Source organism: Eschrichtius robustus, chromosome 10, assembly GCF_028021215.1.
Source record: "Eschrichtius robustus isolate mEscRob2 chromosome 10, mEscRob2.pri, whole genome shotgun sequence".
Classification (NCBI taxonomy): Eukaryota; Metazoa; Chordata; class Mammalia; order Artiodactyla; family Eschrichtiidae; genus Eschrichtius; species Eschrichtius robustus.
The window spans coordinates 23,643,318-23,661,217 of record NC_090833.1 but is presented as its reverse complement, the minus strand read 5'-3'; the positions used below and the strand labels follow the sequence as shown (position 1 = coordinate 23,661,217).

The 17,900-nt window shown below is 41.3% G+C and overlaps 1 protein-coding gene across 7 annotated transcripts in view; it reads left to right on the top strand.

Annotated features, from left to right (window-relative positions):
- PALM2AKAP2 (PALM2 and AKAP2 fusion) overlaps positions 1–17,900 on the top strand; it is a 489,254-nt gene that overhangs the window by 211,997 nt on the left and 259,357 nt on the right. For all 7 annotated transcript variants that reach the window (XM_068553888.1, XM_068553885.1, XM_068553886.1 and 4 more), the window contains one exon: positions 10,519–10,599. In XM_068553888.1, the coding sequence (XP_068409989.1) occupies positions 10,519–10,599 (81 nt within the window). The remainder of the gene's footprint in view (positions 1–10,518; positions 10,600–17,900) is intronic.

Sequence of the window (17,900 nt, the reverse complement as noted above, 5' to 3'; positions counted from 1 at the left end):
TACTTTCCTTCTTGATCTCCAGAGAAGACTGCTAAAGGGAAGCACTCCTAGCAAACAGTTTGATATTATGACCATGAAAGCAAAAATATAGCTATATGTTTAAACAATTATTTAAAGAGTAACAGTATGGGCAGACCATAAAAATAGCCTTAAGATATAATTCATATGAATTATAAAGTATCTACTAAAGACTTTAAGCTGAAACTCTCCTGTGTTATGCATTTGACTTGGCAGTAACAGACTAGCAATATTAACTGTTAGGTGTAATTAGTAACAATTTTACATCCAAACTCTATATGGTGTTTCTTAAGATTTTAGGTGTTAAATTATCCTTTCAAAAACCAGTCGTGAAGTTTGAACTAATCAATGTCTTCTTTTCCTATTTAAAATTCTTTCTGTTGACTTTATAATTTCTGTTAAAAACAATACAAAGCAAGCACTTCCCTCTTTTACCAAAAGATGGCAAGCTCAAGGCCAAGTAGTCAGGTGAATAAAAGGGAATTTACCTACGTGGAAATGCTGATCTAAACTAAGCAATGAGGAATGAATATAGCTGTAGAATTCTCTACTCCACGTGGTGATGTTGAGGGTTGGATGGGTGCATGGCGAGGCAGAATAGTGTGATTACAGGAAATCTAATTTACTTGTCCTTTTGACCAAGCCTTTTAAACTGGCTCTAGATTCTGTTACTTAATTTTGTAAGATCAGAAAACTACATACGAACTTAGTTTTTAGTACACTCAACTACAAACCCAAGTGCCAGTTTATTTACTTTATAGTGGATGGACATTGCAGGGAGCTTAACAAGTGTTATCTCTCCATTTAGGTAACTACTTTCAAAGCCTGAATATAATCAAAATCATAATGGGTGACCTTGAAGTCAGAGCCAGGAGAGAGGGTCTTAATATCTAATGGCATTGAGATCAGATAACTGATCTCTAATGGGGATGTGTCTTGCTGAGCAAATTCAGCATTCAAGTTAGCTGGACAGGCAATTGGACTAAGCTGAGTGGGCACCTCTTTGATTGTTTTATACCTGGTCACTCAGGTTCTCAGTTTTCAGACTGACCGTCTTCCTTTTGTTTCCTCAGACATATAAATGGCATTGGTTCTACAGCAGCATTAAACAGGGAATTATAATCAAACCATGACTGACATGACATTCTGATTCCTTAATAGAAAAAGCTCATTGGGTCCCCATTTGCAAGTTGACTTTCCACAGTTTAGTTCTCGAAACGTCACCTTCCTTCTTAGTGTAACCTATGTAAAGCCTGGCACTCTGGTGATCCAGTTTTAGCATGAAGTCATGTTCAAAGAAACAGTGTAGTAGACAAAAGTCCCGTATCCTTACTGGCATCTTTTGGAGAATGTCAAAGGGGATTCATTTCATAAGTGACAATAAAATATCTGAAGATTCTTTCTCCCTGGTCTTTTGGTCTTAATATCTCAGCCCCTTTATTTTTAAATTCTTGAATTTCAAAACTGTCCCCACCCCTTGCAGTTCTTTGTTTGTCATCCCATCTCTCCTTTTCTCCATCTTCAGTTTCCCCCTGTATCTAGCATATCCCCCATTCCCTTTCCAAGTGCAAACTACTTAAAACAGTCTTGTTTGTGCACTTCTCCAGCACTCTACTTCTTTCTCTGGTGCTGCATTGCCAAAGCCTAGGGACCAGCTGGCCCAAAGTCACATACAGGCCTGTGTGATGGGGAGGGACACACAATTGCCTTAAGCTCACAATGGGAGAAGTCGACACAAAATTTCCTTTATCTAGCAATAGGAGGAGGAGATGTTGTAACATTTCAATTTTAACATATTTTCTTTTTTAAAAAATTTTTGTTGAAGTATAGTTGATTTACAATGTTGTGTTAATGTCTGCTATACAGCCAAGTGACCCAGTTATATATATGTATATGTATGTATGTATATATATATATATATACACACATTCTTTTTCATATTCTTTTCCATTATGATTTATCACAGGATATTGAGTATAGCTCCCTGTGCTATACAGTAGGACCCTGTTGTTTATGTATCCTATGTATACTAGTTTGCATCTGCTAATCCCAAATTCCCAATACTTCCCTCCCCCACCCCCCCACCCCCCGCCCTTGGCAACCACAAGTCTGTTCTCTATGACCATGAGTCTGTTTCTGTTTTGTAGATAAGTTCATTTGTGTCATATTTTAGATTTCCCATGTAAGTGCTATCATATGATATTTGTCTTTCTCTTTCTGACTTACTTCGCTTAGTATGATAATCTCTAGGTCCATCCATAACATATTTTCTTTTTCCCCCTCTCATCTAAATTCTGGGATGTCTCAGTGACAATAGTGCCTTGAGGAGGTCTTCCGGTTCCTTCCCACTGCTGCACCCTGGGGCTCTAGGTATCAGCCCAAGTCAGAGTGGACCTCAGCAGAGGAAAGGAGGCACCGTCTCTTTGCTTCTCACAGCCTTCCCTGCTCAGCTTCTTCCTTCTCTCACTGTTTCTCACAGACTCAGTAGGGACCCCTCCCCCAGCCACTCCCTTGCATTCCCCAAAGTCTGGGTTGCAGCGCAGGCAGCAGGAGAGAAGAGGGAGTCTGCCTGCAGCTGCACCAAGGTGGACATGGGCTTCCTAGCTACTTCTAATACCTGTCTTCCCGGCATACTTACTAACCGCCTTCGAACAGTGTCCTCCGCTCTATATGGTGGCGCCTTACTACACTAAGAGTTGACAGTTTCATAATGTTGCAATACTTCCAGAAAATACTTGCCAGGAAAATACATAATCCACAGAAAGATGATGAAAGTGGCTTGCTAGGCCTCCCAGATCGTGGAAGTATCTGGAAATCTTCCTAATGGATTGAGATCACTTCTTTCCAGTTGTCTCTTGAGGCACATTCCCCCTGAATAGTTTGCTACTGTCAGCTCGTTATGCTTTCCCTGGAATTTCTACTTCCCCCAGCCTTTCTCCCCAGAGTGAGCTTTCCATGATTCTTTCCCAGAATGAGATTTTTCAACTCTTGTCTTCTGTGCAAAGCCATAAAGGTTTATTCCGTATGGGCTGCATCTTCAACAGAAAGATACTTCTGGTTTTGTGGACTGACGGCTAATGTGTTTTCAGTGAGGTATTTTACTGCCATTGAAATCATGAGTGCAAATTCATGATGCATTTGAGTGAGGGATCTGGACAAACAGGAACATGGTGGGAGGAGAACAAGTATCTCATTCAAAGATTCTTACTGAGTGTCTGTTACATGTCTCTACCATGCAACAGTCTAGACTTTGGAGATGCGTGAGCCAAGATCCTTGTCCTCAAGATGCCCATAGTTTGGTAGAGGGAGAAGATGTGTAAACTGTTAAGTGCATAAAGTCCTAAAGTGCTCAAGGTACTAATGTAGAAAGATCCACAGCCCATCAAGGGAAGAAAGAAGGAAGGGGTGATGAATTCTCTTTGGAGGGAGCAGAGAAGTCTTCTGTACTTGTCAGAACTCTTTGAGCTGCAAGTGACAGAAACACCACTCAAACTAGCTTAAGCAGAAGGGAGATTATGAGTGTATATAATTTAGGAAGCCCACGGATGGTTCTGGCTTCATGCATAACTAGATCTGGGACTCAAACAATCTCACTTGGATCCTCCTTTCTCTGTCTTCCAGCTCTGCTTCTCTCTGCGGGTTAACCTTTCTCCAGCATGGATGTGTTTCTTCCATGTGGCTTGGGAAAATTGCCACTCAGATAGACATTATCCCAGCTTAACCTTAGTGAAAAGGGAGCTTTTCTCTCCCAGTATTCATGTGTCTATTCCTAGAAATGTCTCTTATTGGTTCTGCTTTGGTCCTTTAGCTGCTCCTTGGACCAGTCCCTACTGCAACGAGATAAGGTAGTTTGATTGTCCTAACCTGTATCACACACAAGTCCTGGTGGCAGGAATGAGTCGGGCTACATGTGACTAATCATAACTGGCATTTCCACCACCATTTATAGTGAGGGTATGTGGGTTCTCTGATGGAAGAAAGACTGGGCAGGTGGTTGCTCTAGCTTTATGGATATTTAAGCTGTGTTGTCAAAGAGAAAAAGGTTTTCATTAGATGAAGGAGTGAGGGAAATCCATTATCGTTAGAGGAAGCAGTAAGAGCAAAACCAGGAAGGCATGAACCCACCTGGCAGATCAGGACACTTCAGATCATGCGTTGAGGCTAGAGCATATGATTAGGGGGGGGTCATGGCTTGAGATTAAACTGTGAGATACAGAGGGCCCTCTTGGCCATGGGAAGGAACTTACTATTTGCACTGTAGGCAATGAGAGACATTTCTGGGATTTTAGGCCAGGGATGGAAGTAGTCAGATTTCCATTTTAGAATATCACTAAAGCAGAGGGTGACTTGCTCAGAGCCAAGCCTCAGAGGCAGGAAGACTAGTGAGGAAACCACTGCAGTAATCCAGATGGAAAGAGGGTATAAACAGTTCAGCACTACAGCATGCGAAAGATACTGATGTAGAGTAGTCTACGTGGGGGGGTGGGAAGATAAAGGAGGGAATATTAAGGTTGTAATAAAGGTTCTAGTGGGGAGGTAGAAGGCGTGGAAAATGACGAACAGTATTATCAGGACTTGGTCTTTTAAGACAGTGGAGTGTCTAGAATAAATCAGGTTTCCAACTTGGGTCATGTCATTTTCTGAGATGAGGAACACAGAAGGAACAGATGTGAGAGTAGGGGAGGAGGGATGGCCGAGAGGATGACTCAAGGGTTAGGTTTGAGGCACTGGATATGAACATTTGGCAGTTGGATAGAGGAACCTGGAGCTCAAAGGAGAGATCTAGGCTGAAAATATAGATCTGCTAGTTATCTATACTGATATTGTGTAGGTTGTATAGTTGATCAGAGTAAAGAAAATCATGTAGGCTAAATGTCTACATTTAGACATTTGAGAAGGAGTTAGAAGAGAACCCAAGAGCTAGTGATTTTGCCTTGATTAAGGGAAGGAGAAGTCTGGGAAGCAGCAAGCTCGCCAGTGAGGAGCATGGCCTGGACCAAGCAAGCAAGCATCAGGAAGCCAACGGTGGCCCCCTCGAACTTGCTGTACTATGACTCATATCTAACTCTGTACACAGGCTGATTGCACATCTTACCTCTTGTCCAGTCAGGAGTGATTTCAAGACCTAACTCCATCACTGTGGAAGGGGACATAAAGAATCCCACAATAGCCATAGATGCAAAAGTGTCCTTGTGACAGGGCTAAGCCCAGAGTCTTCATCAGATAGAACACAGATGAGAACATGCTGATACTGATGCCTGGCTGCATATGTTAACAACTCTTTGATTTCTAGCTTCAACCCAATATGGAGTTTCCTCAGGGGAGATATGAATACAGAATAAATGGGAAAGCACCGCTTTCCCACTGTTGCCCGTTCCTGCACCAGCACTCTCTGTGTGGCTCAAAGCCAAGATACCATATTGCCCCACCCTCTAGATCCTATTAGTCCTGAGCCTCATCAATTCTATTTGTATTGTCCTTTTCTTCCCAATCTGATTGGAACAGCTCTGAGCTAGGATGGGCTTGTTAGTTCATCCATGCCCACCATACCCCAGGGTGAATGTTGCATCCTCCTAAGACATTTTTAAAATGTATTTTTTACTGAGGTATAGTTGATTTACAGTGTAATGTTAATTTCTGGTGTACAGCAAAGTGATTCAGCTATATATATATGTGTGTGTATATATATATATATTCTTTTTCATATTCTTTTCCATTATGGTTTATCACAGGATATTGAGTATATTTCCCTGTGCTATACAGTAGGACCTTGTTGTCTATCCATTCTATGTATAACAGTTTGCATCTGCTAACCCCAAACTCCCCCACCCCACATCGTGGCAATCCATCCCTCCCCCATTACCCCTCCCCCCGGCAACCACAAGTCTTTGCTCTATGTCTGTGTGTCTGTTTCTGCTTGGTGAATAAGTGCATTTGTGTCATACTTCAGATTCCACATATAAGTGATATCATATCGTATTTGTCTTTCTCTTTCTGGCTTCACTTAGTATGATAATCTCTAGGTCCATCCATGTTTCTGCAAATGGCATTATTTCATTCTTTTTTATGGCTGAGTAGTATTCTATTGTACATATATATATATTTATATATATATATATATATATATATTCCATTGTATATGTACAGACACAGCACATCTTCTTTATCCGTTCATCTGTCAGTAGACGTTTAGATTGTTTCCATGTCTCGGCTATTGTAAGTAGTGGTGCTGTGAACACTGGGGTGCATGTATCTTTTCAAATGATAGTTTTGTCTGGATACATGCCCAGGAGTGGGATTGCTGGATCATATGGTGACTCTATTTTTAGTTTTTTGAGGAACCTCCAGACTGTTCTCCATAGTGGCTGCACCAATTTACATTCCCACCAACAGTGTAGGACTTCTAAGGCATTTAATGATCTTTTCATCCAGAGGTCAGCAGACTATGAAGATGGGCTAAATCTGGCCCCCACCTGTGTTTGTCAATGAAGGCTCATTAGAGCACAGACACGCTCATTTATTTATAGATTGTCTACAGCTGTTTTTGTACTGCAATGGCAGCATTGAGTAGTTGCAACAGAGACTTTCCCACAAAACCTAGAATGTTTACTATCTGGCCATTTATAGGAAATGTATCCCAATTCCTATCAATCCATCCTATGTACCAGTGCCAGATAATGTTCCTAAGATGCCATTTCACCGTATTACTCTTTTGCTTAGCACCCTACAATGAGGTTACATTGTCCATGTAATAAAATCCAAGCTTCTTGGCCTGGCACCCAAGGCCCTCAGAGGTCTAGTCCTAGCCAGTCTTTTGAATCATCGATCTCTATTCCTAAAGGCAATCCCTGCACCTGAGTTTTATTTCTCTCCTCATTGTCCCTGGAATATGCAGTGTATTTCTACCCTTACTCACACATTCCTTGGAATGTGCTGCCCATTAATCTGTATCTACCTAATTCCTACCTTAGTTAGTTCCTTAAAGAACTAACTTAAAACCTGCATCTTTCACGATCATATCTGTTCACAGTGACCACCAATGAGTCTACTCATATAAAGATTCCCCGCTTGTACCATCTGGTGATATTTCTTCTGTTCAAGGCATGGTTCACCAGTATGATGGAGGGCAATGTGCAGAGTGAGAACTTTATGTGAACAAAGGCTCAGAAGTGGGAAAGCCTAGGAAGGGTTTGCAAATGACCAGATCTGTAATTAGAACATTGTCTTTGTCCATTCAGTCTTCTCTAATGAAATACCACAGACTGGGTGGCTTATAAACAACCGAAATTTTTTTCTCACAGTTCTAAGAAGTCTAAGATCAAGGCACCCACCGATTTGGTGTCTAGTGGGGGCCTGCACCTGGTTCACAGGCAGCTGTCTTTGCTGGTGTGTCCTCACATCGTGGAAGGGGTGAAAGAGCTCTCCGGGGTCTCTTTATGAGAGCACTGATCTCATTCATGAGCTCCACCCTCATGACCTAATCACCTCCCAAAAGTCCCACCTCCTAAAACCATTATCACCTTGGGGATTAAGTTTCAAAATACGAATTTTGGGGAGAACACAAACATTCAGTCTGTAGCACACACAGCACTCAATTAACATGGATGGAACTATTGAGTCATCAGCATCCTGTACCTGTGACATACTATGTTTTTTTTTTTTATTCTTTTTTTAAAAATTAATTAATTGCTGTGTTGGGTCTTCGTTGCTGCGCGCGAACTTTCTCTAGTTGTGGCGAGCGGGGGCTACTCTTCGTTGCGGTATGTGGGTTTCTCATTGCGGTGGCTTCTCTTGTTGCAGAGCATGGGCTCTAGGCATGCAGGCTTCAGTAGTTGTGGCACGCAGGCCCAGTAGTTGTGGCTCGTGGGCTCTAGGGCGCAGGCTCAGTAGTTGTGGCGCACGGGCTTAGTTGCTTCTCAGCATGTGGGATCTTCCTGGACCAGGGCTCGAACCTGTGTCCCCTGCATTGGCAGGCAGATTCTTAACCACTGTGCCACCAGGGAAGTCCCCGACATACTATGTTTTGATTCTGGATTTAAATATAGGACAACTCCGTACCCTGATAGACCGTGGGAATGAAAGATAAAGTCCAGTAAACCTACTGTTGAGAAATTCTAGAATAAAGAGATAGTGGCTGGTTCTGGAGGTCCTTGCTTTGTCATTGGCACCTTTTAAAATTTTTATTTATTTATTTTTTTATTGAAGTATAGTTGATTTGCAGTGTTGTTATAATCTCTGCTGTACAGCAAAGTGACTCAATTATACGCATATAGACATTCTTTTTTTAATATTCTTTTCCATCATGGTTTATCACAGGATATTGAATATAGTTCTCTGTGCTATACAGTAGGACCTTGTTGTTTATCCATTCTATATATAATAGTTTGCATCTGCTAATCCCAAACTCCCAATACTTCCCTCCCCCACCTCCCTCCCCCTTGGCAACCACAAGTCTGTTCTTTATGTCTGTGAGTCTGTTTCTGTTTTGCAGATAAGTTCATTTGTACCGTATTTTAGATTCTACATATAAGTGATAACATATGGTGTTTGTCTTTCTCTTTCTGACTTACTTCACTTAGTATGATAATCTCTAGGTCTACCCATGTTGCTGCAAATGGCATCATTTCATTCTTTTTTATGGCTGAATAGTATTCCATTGTATATATGTACCATATCTTCTTTATCCTTTCATCTGTTGATGGACATCTAGGTTGTTTCCACGTTTTGGCTATTGTGAATAGTGCAGCTATGAACTTCGGGGTGTGTGTATCTTTTTGAATTATAGTTTTGTCCAGGTACATGCCCAGGAGTGGGATTCATATGATAATTCTATTTTTGGTTTTCTGAGGAACCTCCAGACTGTTTTCCGTAGTGGCTGCACTTACTTATATTCCTTTGAGATGCTGGATGGGTGGGCTCTCCTCACTGGTCCTCACTTTTCCCATCTGCTGCCATATATTGTGTGTTCTTGGGCATCCTCTGGGATTAGCAGCATCAGTGATGCACCATTGATTGGAGTTCTTTGGTAAATAGTAAGTTCCTAAAATGTCCTCAGGCCTCACTTTGCCAGGGAGGTTATGTCCCTGACTTGGATATTATGTCCCAGTGGCTTGAGATTATAAGCTACTATTTCTTAAAAGTCTGTGCATTACACAGAATAACTTGGTTATAACATAACTTATTACTATGTTGATTTGAATAGCAGTGGTACAAGCACATCCCCAGAAACATAGCAACTACATAAAATAAAAGCTTCCCTTAACACAGAGCAGAGCAACCAGGCTTTTACCTTATTGTCTTCTCCAGGATTTGGCTGTTGTAGTGTAAAATGCCATTATGTCTTGTCCCACAAGTTTCCCCTGCATATGTGAGTAAAGGGAAATAATCCATTGCAGTAAATGTCTCAATAAACCACCCCCTTATGCACTTTGGAAACAAAACATTGAACAAGTAAGCTATCATAAGGGCAGTCCTTTCTATTCTTCAATTAATCACTTTTATGTGATATTTATTATATATATTGGAGATGTATAGAGAAGAAAAATACTAAGCATACACTCCAATGGAACAGTTATGCTCTGAATAAAAGGGAAATACATCCCTTAAAACCAGTTTCTAGGCATTGCCTAGAAGTAAACATGTGACAGTAAGTGTAATGGCAAATAATGTTTATTCAGCATTTACTGTGTGCCAGGTCATTGTTCTAGGTCCTTTACATATATCATCTCATTTAATCCGTGCCCCAGCCATATGGTTTAGGTACAATTCTTATCTCCTCTTTATGCGAGAGAAGACTTAGATCCAGGGAGGTAAAAGAATTCGTCAGAGGTCATACAAGTAGCAAATAGAAAAGCTGGGAGGTGGACCCAGGCAGACCAAGTCTAGACTTCACATTTACCATAACCTCAGCAAGCCCTCCCAACCTGAAGTGCTCCCTCCAAGATGAACTTTAACAAAGATCACCCATCTAATTTGCATTGTTTGGTAGGTTCAACTGGATGATTTGTCCTATAAAATTTGAAATTGCATTGCATTATTTATATGTAGGATTTTGATAACAGGAATCTAACCCCAGAATTTCCCCATTTATTCTATCATCTTTGCAGTTGATAACAACCTCTGTCTTCACAATTGAGATATTTTTATTCTTTGTCTCTAAATTAATACTGCACAGAACATGACTGTGTGTGTGTGCGTGCGTGTGTGCGTGTGTGTGTGTGTGTGTAGAAGCTGCCTTTTCTTCTGGATTAAATTGTTGCAGCTTGGCTGAGTGAAGAGAATTTCTCCCACTCACCGAGCCCACAGCAGACATGTTAAGAGAAGGCTGCTGCTTACAACACACCCAGACACGGAGGGGCAGGTGACAACGGTGTGTGTGCCCAGCATCTCTGGAAGGGTCTCTACAGATGTGTACAGCTGCTGCTGCTTCCTACCTTCAAATTCCTGGAGCCAACACCCACCCACTCTTACAGCCTCTCTCTCTCTCTTTTTATTTTCAAGGAAAAAAGAAAGAGGCAGACGGAAATAGAAGGCAAGCGCCAAGAGCTGGACGAGCAGATACTTCTGCTGCAGCATTCCAAGGTAAGCGGCTGATCCCACAAACCTGTTCCGTTATTAGACATGCAGATCACACGCCAGAGAGCTGGGCAGAGCCTGCCCTGGTGTGAAGGTGCTGCCGTGGGCTGCACCAGCCCTTTTTCATTGTCAGGAAACCATCTCTGGGCTTGTGAATTTCTCAAATTCAGGGCATTGTTACAGCATTCCAGTTTCTGCAAGCATGATGAGCTGATAGGTGCCTGTGGATGGGTTGGGGGTGTGTGTGCCTGTGAACCGTGGTGGTTATATATAGAAATTGGAGGAGAATTTCCACATGGTGGGTGAGGCAGTGTTCCAGGGCTGTGTCTCCAGTACATAGATGCTGTGTGTGTGTGTGTGTGTGTGTGTGTGTATACAGAGGTTCCCAAAGATACATTTAACATGCTCTTTATTAAATTAAAAATATTAATCTTTTCTTTCTTGATCTGGAGAAGAGGGAGATAAGAGCAGTATCGTCTGATAAATGAGCAGTGCTGTGCACTTCAGGTTATTCATGTGTTTTCTTTCTACTTTAACAATTTTGAAAGTGTCCTGTTAGAACACTGTCAAAGACAGTATTGAAATGGTTTGACTTGATTGGTTTCCATTGCACCATGAGAGAGAGAGAGAGAGAGAGATGCTTATTTATTTATTTTTCTTTAAAACATAATGCACTTAAGCATCATAATTGATGACAACCCAGGAGAAAGCTCTGTCACTGTCACAAGGACTCCAGTGGTTGCAGAATGTTGATTTCTGCAGGCTCAGAGAATAGTGTGTCCAGTGGCCAGCTGGGAGTTGCTGCTTGCTTTTCACTGCTCCTGGGCTTTTTTAGAAAAACCCTCTCATGCTCACACCTGACATTACATGTACAGAAATTGCATCGCTCAGAGGGCTAGTTGGGAAGGTGGGGCTGACTCTCCAGGTGATGCTGGGTGTGGATTATTTTTTAACAAGATGAACCTTTACGGTTGCATTTCCCATTCTTTTCTAGAAGACGGAGTTGTGCTGAATGAATCCTCAGAATAAAATTATCAGCAAGCGAGTTCCTGATTTTAAATAGCAGCATGAGGGGATGTAGGGACATGTGTATGCATATGGCTGATTCACTTTGTTGTGCAACAGAAATTAACACAGTATTGTGAAGCAATTACACTCTAATAAAGATCTATTAAAATAAAAAAATAAATAGCAGCATGACCTAAATCTGCTTCACATATTTATCAGTTCACCATTAACTTGAACTAGAGAAAGGTGTTTTAAAGGAAGAGTGGCAGCACGATACTGAGAATATTGCCTGTTTCTTTCTGCTCATCATGTAAATCCATTTATGGACCTTTCTTTGTAGGAAGCTTGCATGTACCCTGTCTGCCACTACTCTTTCCTTACCGCATTCCTGCGGGAGGATTGAAGGCTAAAGTAAGCATCCTCTTCTTACAGAGAGGCGGGGCTTAAACACACTTAATAGAACCGAGTGAATTGTTCAAGGTCAATCTGGACAGAGCTGGATCTCTGGCTCAGAGTATAGTCAACTCACTCCTTATAAGAGACCAAAATGTGTTAAACCTCATCAAATTCTTGCTTAAAAGGTGAACTTTTGAACAAGAAGAGTGAAAGAATGAGAGGCTGTTTTTGACTAGACAGACTCCCTCCTCTTTCAGCTCAATGCGGTCCTTTGCTTCTGCATTCCTTGAATCAAAAGTCAGGCAATAAATGTATGTCAGAAGATCATAAGACATTTTGTCTTTGATCATAAGGCAAAAGTTTCTTTTGTCTTACCTTTCATCTTTCTGGGTGTCAAATAAGATACCAAGGATTCATTCATTGCTGATCCAGTCCAGTGTTATAATATTCTTTTCATATTCCATCTGTCCATTTTTCATCCATCCATCCATCCATCCAATCAACAGAAACAACAGTACAGATGACTTAGTATTGCATGGGGAAGCAGTGAGATTCCTTCAAAGGCTTAGAAACAAGGGAATAAGGTAGTTCTCTATGGTTATCCTGCTAAAATTCTCACACAGTTGATGAGATTGACTATTTAAGGGAACACCCAGCACTTTCACCAAGGTTACCTTGCTATGCCTGGGGAGAAAGGATTGGAAATGATGGAAATTTAATAAGTGGAGACCAGTGCATTATAATTTCTCTTGCTGGGGAAGACCTCTGTAGTAAGGGTGGACCACTAGCCTTGAGCAACGAAAAAGGGAAGCTCAGAGGTTGCAAAGGTGGTTTATTGGGTGCTACCCTGGAGAGAGACCCCAGCTCTGGGAGGTCCCGAGTGTCTCTGCTCTGGGGAGGGTGGCGTCTGCAGTAAGGTGAGGACAGTCACTGGCCTCACCGTGATGCAGGTGACACTTCCCTCATGAGTCTGCCTCTCTTTGTTCTGAGTCCATCCTCCACAAAATAGAGTTATTTTAATATAAGGAGGGTGGTGCCTGATTGAGAGAGATGATCACTTCAGGCGCAAGAAATGAATATGTTCTACCTTAAATCAGTTAACTGTTGACTGACCTTAAATAATGTGAGTCATCTTCCCTGTGATCATTGTTTGGAGCTTGGCAGCCTCACTCCTGGATGGTAGTAAATTCATTGAGGTTATAGTTCCCCCGTGAGCTCTTGGTGGAGACTCAGCCAGCTTCCTGATGGCAGCATAGCAGCCATGTCATCCCCGTGTCCATCCTCAATAATAGTCATCATTTTCGTTCAGCGTCCAATATGTGCCTTTAAATACATCCCCTCAATAATGACCACATAGTAGATACTACTCTCCCCGTCCTACAGGTGAGGAAACAAACTGGTGAGATGAAGTAATCTGCCCAAGAACAGGGAGACTCTGAGTGGGGGAGCCCGATTGAACCCCAGCACTGTCTCCATAACCATGCTTTCTCCAGGACACTGTTTCCTCCAAATGAAATAATTTGTCTAGAAAGATGTCAGTTACTATCATCACTGTCTCTTTTACTCTTAAGTATATTTTCATGGGCTCTGGAAAATTTGGACCATGTGGAGATGTGCCACAGTGATGATTCGTAGTTCCTTGAAGTAGAAAATATTAAGAAATATGTCAGGAATTGCTATTTATTTTAGCATTTTTCAAAATTCCAGATGTGCTCTAAGAAAAATTATTCTCAGTGCAAAGTTAAATGGAAAAGCATTAGAATTTTATTTCATATTTATTAAGCTATAATTCTCATTATCAAATAGTCTTTGAATGCTTATTCTCATGCAATGGGATATGAATTATTTAGACAGATTCACTGGTCTCTTGTCGAAACAAATTTTGCAATGCAATCATCTTGATACTTGTATATTTGACTAATATATTTCCTAATTGCAATAGTTAGGGCTATATAGTAACTCCACAAAATGGAGTATCATTACTTTTTATATGAATGATAAGCAAATTCTATAAGACGATGAAGAAAATGTTGAAATATTAGCTGCTACACCCCAGTGATTAGGAAACCTCCAGGTACTTTGACGTCCTAGCCAAATTAAACTCAGATTTCTTTTTATAAGATCCTTAGCTGTATTGAGTATCTGATATTTGTGATGCAAGAATTTCCAAGAAATGCTCACATAGGCGACCAGTAGGCAATTTTAATAGCTGTATTACTTTTGCTGATTATAAAAGGAAGGAATGTATGATCATTGCAAGAGTGAAATTCAAAAGTACAGCAAAATATAAAGAAAAACATATCAATTGTCTGCTCACCACCCAGATATAACCCAATATATTTTTATGGATTAAGATATGGAACCCTTACCACAGGCCTCATCAGCCTGTGAGTAAAATGAAATTATATTAACATTAGTCTCCAAAATGCATTAGCCTTTATCTCTTTTTTGATTTTTGTATTTAAATTTTGTATTTAAATTTTGTATTTAAATTCTCATACAAAATTTTATAATTTTTATGAAGTCACATCTAACATTCATTTACTTTATAATTTCTGACCTTGATGTCATCCTTGGAAAGAACATCTTCATCTCAGACACTTACCTATGATGTTTCTTACACTTCAGTAGTTTTAGGATTAAAATCTAGAATTTATATTCCTGTAAGGAATAAGATAGGAATAACTTTACTTTTTACTGATGGTGAGACAGTAGCTTCAACATGATTTGTTGATTAATTCATCCTTTTCCCCACTGATTTAAATGTCTTCTTTATTATATACATATTTCCCACTTATACTCGAGTCTGCTATTTGTGGGTTCTTTTTATTCCATTAATCTGCCATTCCTGGGCCAACTCCATTCTCTTTAATCCCTCTAGCCTTTTAATATATTATAATATTTCATAAAGCAAGAGCCATCATTATTCTTCTTCTGAAAAATTGTCTTGGCTTTTAATTCCATGGAAACAATTACTTATTTTTATTGTTTTTATTATGTGACTTGTGATCATGTGAGTTTAAAACAATAAATCAACTATTGGATTATACCAGACAGACTGAATTTAATATTCCCTTTTGCCCCTTGGTTGAATTGCCAGAGATCTGTCTCTTTCATTGGTCATTTCAAGGTCCCAGCAAGAAAAGGCACTCAGTACGTACTGCCACATGAATCCCTTTGGGACTGTCACATTTATAAAGGTTTGTATAACAGTCAGCATGGTCAGAATCCAATTGCTAATAACCACATCTTCAGTACGTAAGCTGTCTTTGAATTATTTATTCATGAGCAGGAACCCTGACTAGAGTTTTTTTCTAATCCAAGCCATGAAAATTGTCATTATATTTTAAAAACCACAGCCTTTTCTCTCCAGAAGACTGAATGGAAAAAAGAAAAAAAATCAAAGAATGAATTGTGACCCTGCGAGATATTTATTGTCAACCCACCAAGGTCATTTGCTGAATAGCCCGAAGGTATCAGGAGCCTTGCTTGCAAAGACATTACAGTGTTTCTCACTATTGTGAACCGTTGAAACTAATTTTAGACTTTTCTTGGTTGTTAGTCTGTGCAAAAGGCCAAGTTCAAATTTGAAAATATTGACCAGGCAGGCAGGGTACACGATGTAAAGGAACTTTATGTCTCATCCTTTTCCCCATCACATCTCCCCCCGGCCCCATAAACAGAGCTTGAGTGGAAGTTAAAACTTGGTTTCTTCTATCGGAAGTCTTGGATAGGCTTTTGTGTGGCTTGAATCATGTAACAAAACCACAAAACCAAACCAAGATCTTATTGGGAGTCAATGGGGAGGAAGGGATGTTATGAGGGGGCGGGGGAAGGAGAATAGAGAAGGGGACACAAGTGCATGAGAACACAACACAACCATTGTGCCACCCTATGTTTAAGCCATTTTTTATTAGGAGATGGAATTTAGCCAGATTCCCAACATCACCCACTAATGCAGCCAATGTCAGCTTTAGCCCGATTACAGGTGGATGAATGATTTGGAGTAAAAAGTAAAATCACAACAATATAAGAAGAAATCACAGGTAAATAAGTCTTAGAATGAGAAAGTCTTGGCTAATTTTTACACCAAAGCCAGAACTATAAGGTAAAAAAGATTGCTAGATAATGACTTTATAAAAATGACAACTGAGCCGAAAAAGATTTCAAGACTTACTGATTCATCTCCCACTTTCCACTGTCCCCCACTCACACCGGACACTCCTCACTGCTTAGCTGGATCACCTTGAAAAGTTGCTTTTAGCTTAGTTACCTTATCTGTAGATTAAAAAGGTTTGATTAGACAATCTTGAAGGTCACCAAATTCTGTCCCACTTCCCAGCTATGACATTTGTCATCCCTCCACCTCGAATGCCCTTCCTTGCATCTCAGATCTCAGCTCAAACGTTTAAGTACTCAGAGAGATCTTTCCCACCTAAAGTGTCCTCCCTCGGTCCCTGTTTGTCACATCATCCTGCCTACCTCCTGCCATGCATGTATCATAGTCTGAAATTATCTTGCATCCATGTTTATTGGAATGAAGACTTGGTGAGAGTGGGGACTTGCCTGTCTTCCCGAGAGGTGTCTTCAGACGTGGCAGAGTGCCTGGCATGTAGGGGATGGATGGGGACCCGGTTGTTCCTGAGATGGGGGATGCAGGAGGAGAGACAGGTTTGCAAGAGGATGAGTATTTCCTTTTGGCTAGCCAGTGGGAAAGCTTATTGGATTCCTCAGGCACTTGGATAGTCCTCATGCAGTGCTACTCAGACTGTGGTCCTCGGTCTGGCGACATCATCACCTGGGAGCTTGTTAAAATTCAGACTCCCAGGCCTTATCCCCGATTCACAGAGTCAACATCTCTGGGGGCAGGGCCCTGGAATCTGTGTTATAGCAAGCCCTCCTAGGAATGCTCATACAGACTGTAGGTTTGAGAGGCTCTGTTCTAGTTTTGTTTTCCGAGGCTGGACCGGCCCACAGAGCAAGAACCAGATTTACTTCAGGAGGTCTCTCCATCGGCCTTTCAGGAGACCTGTCAAGACTCCGTGTGTCAACTGCCAGCTCCCCGTCTGCTGCTTCTTTGTCTTGACTCTTCACTGTTGCCTCCACTTGACAAATGCGAAGTTTTGACAGTTCTTAGTACCTGCACGCTTTGATAGACTTTTTTTTTTTTTTTTGATGTGTGTTACTTGGACAATAAGGGCATAAGAAAAGAAAACTTTTTAGTTTTAGTTTTCACTTCTGCTGAGCTCTGCTTGTCACTAAATTCTGAAACACTCAGGCGGCCAATGAGAGCCAGAACGATACAGGGAAGGTGGCGCTTTTGGCGGACGTGTGTGATCAGTACACACAGGTGCCTTACATCCGAGGCCCTAACACAGTCAGCTCTAGGGTACAAGACGAGGGGATCTGGAGTAGGTTAAGGAAGCCTCTGGAGGCAAATGGATTTGAATTGGTGGTTTTCCCTGACAGCAATTACTTTGGGGCCAAGTGAAAACTCAACTAAGCATTTTTGTTTTTGTAGTGTCAAAACACCTTTGTGAAACAGACTTCCCTGAGACCAGGCCCACTGTCTTGTTCTGTTAGATCCTCTCATCCTAGCTCCAGCTGTTGGGGATGTTTTGGTGATGTCACTGCTGTATCCAGCGAAGAGACAGATCTGGGGGCACATATGCTTTTGGTGTTCATGGTCACCAGGCTGCTTTTGTCAGAGGTACTGACCAATGGCTGGGGCTAAATCAGCCAGGAAATGGGGTGGGGTGGGGTAATTCAACCCTTCCCTTGGTGGCAGGAGGCACTGGGTGAAGAAGAGCAGACAGAACATTCCCCAAATCAGCCACTTCCTCACATTTCAAGAAGCCCTGGCTTGTAGAGCATCTCCTGCTGGGGCACAGAAAGCTGGGACT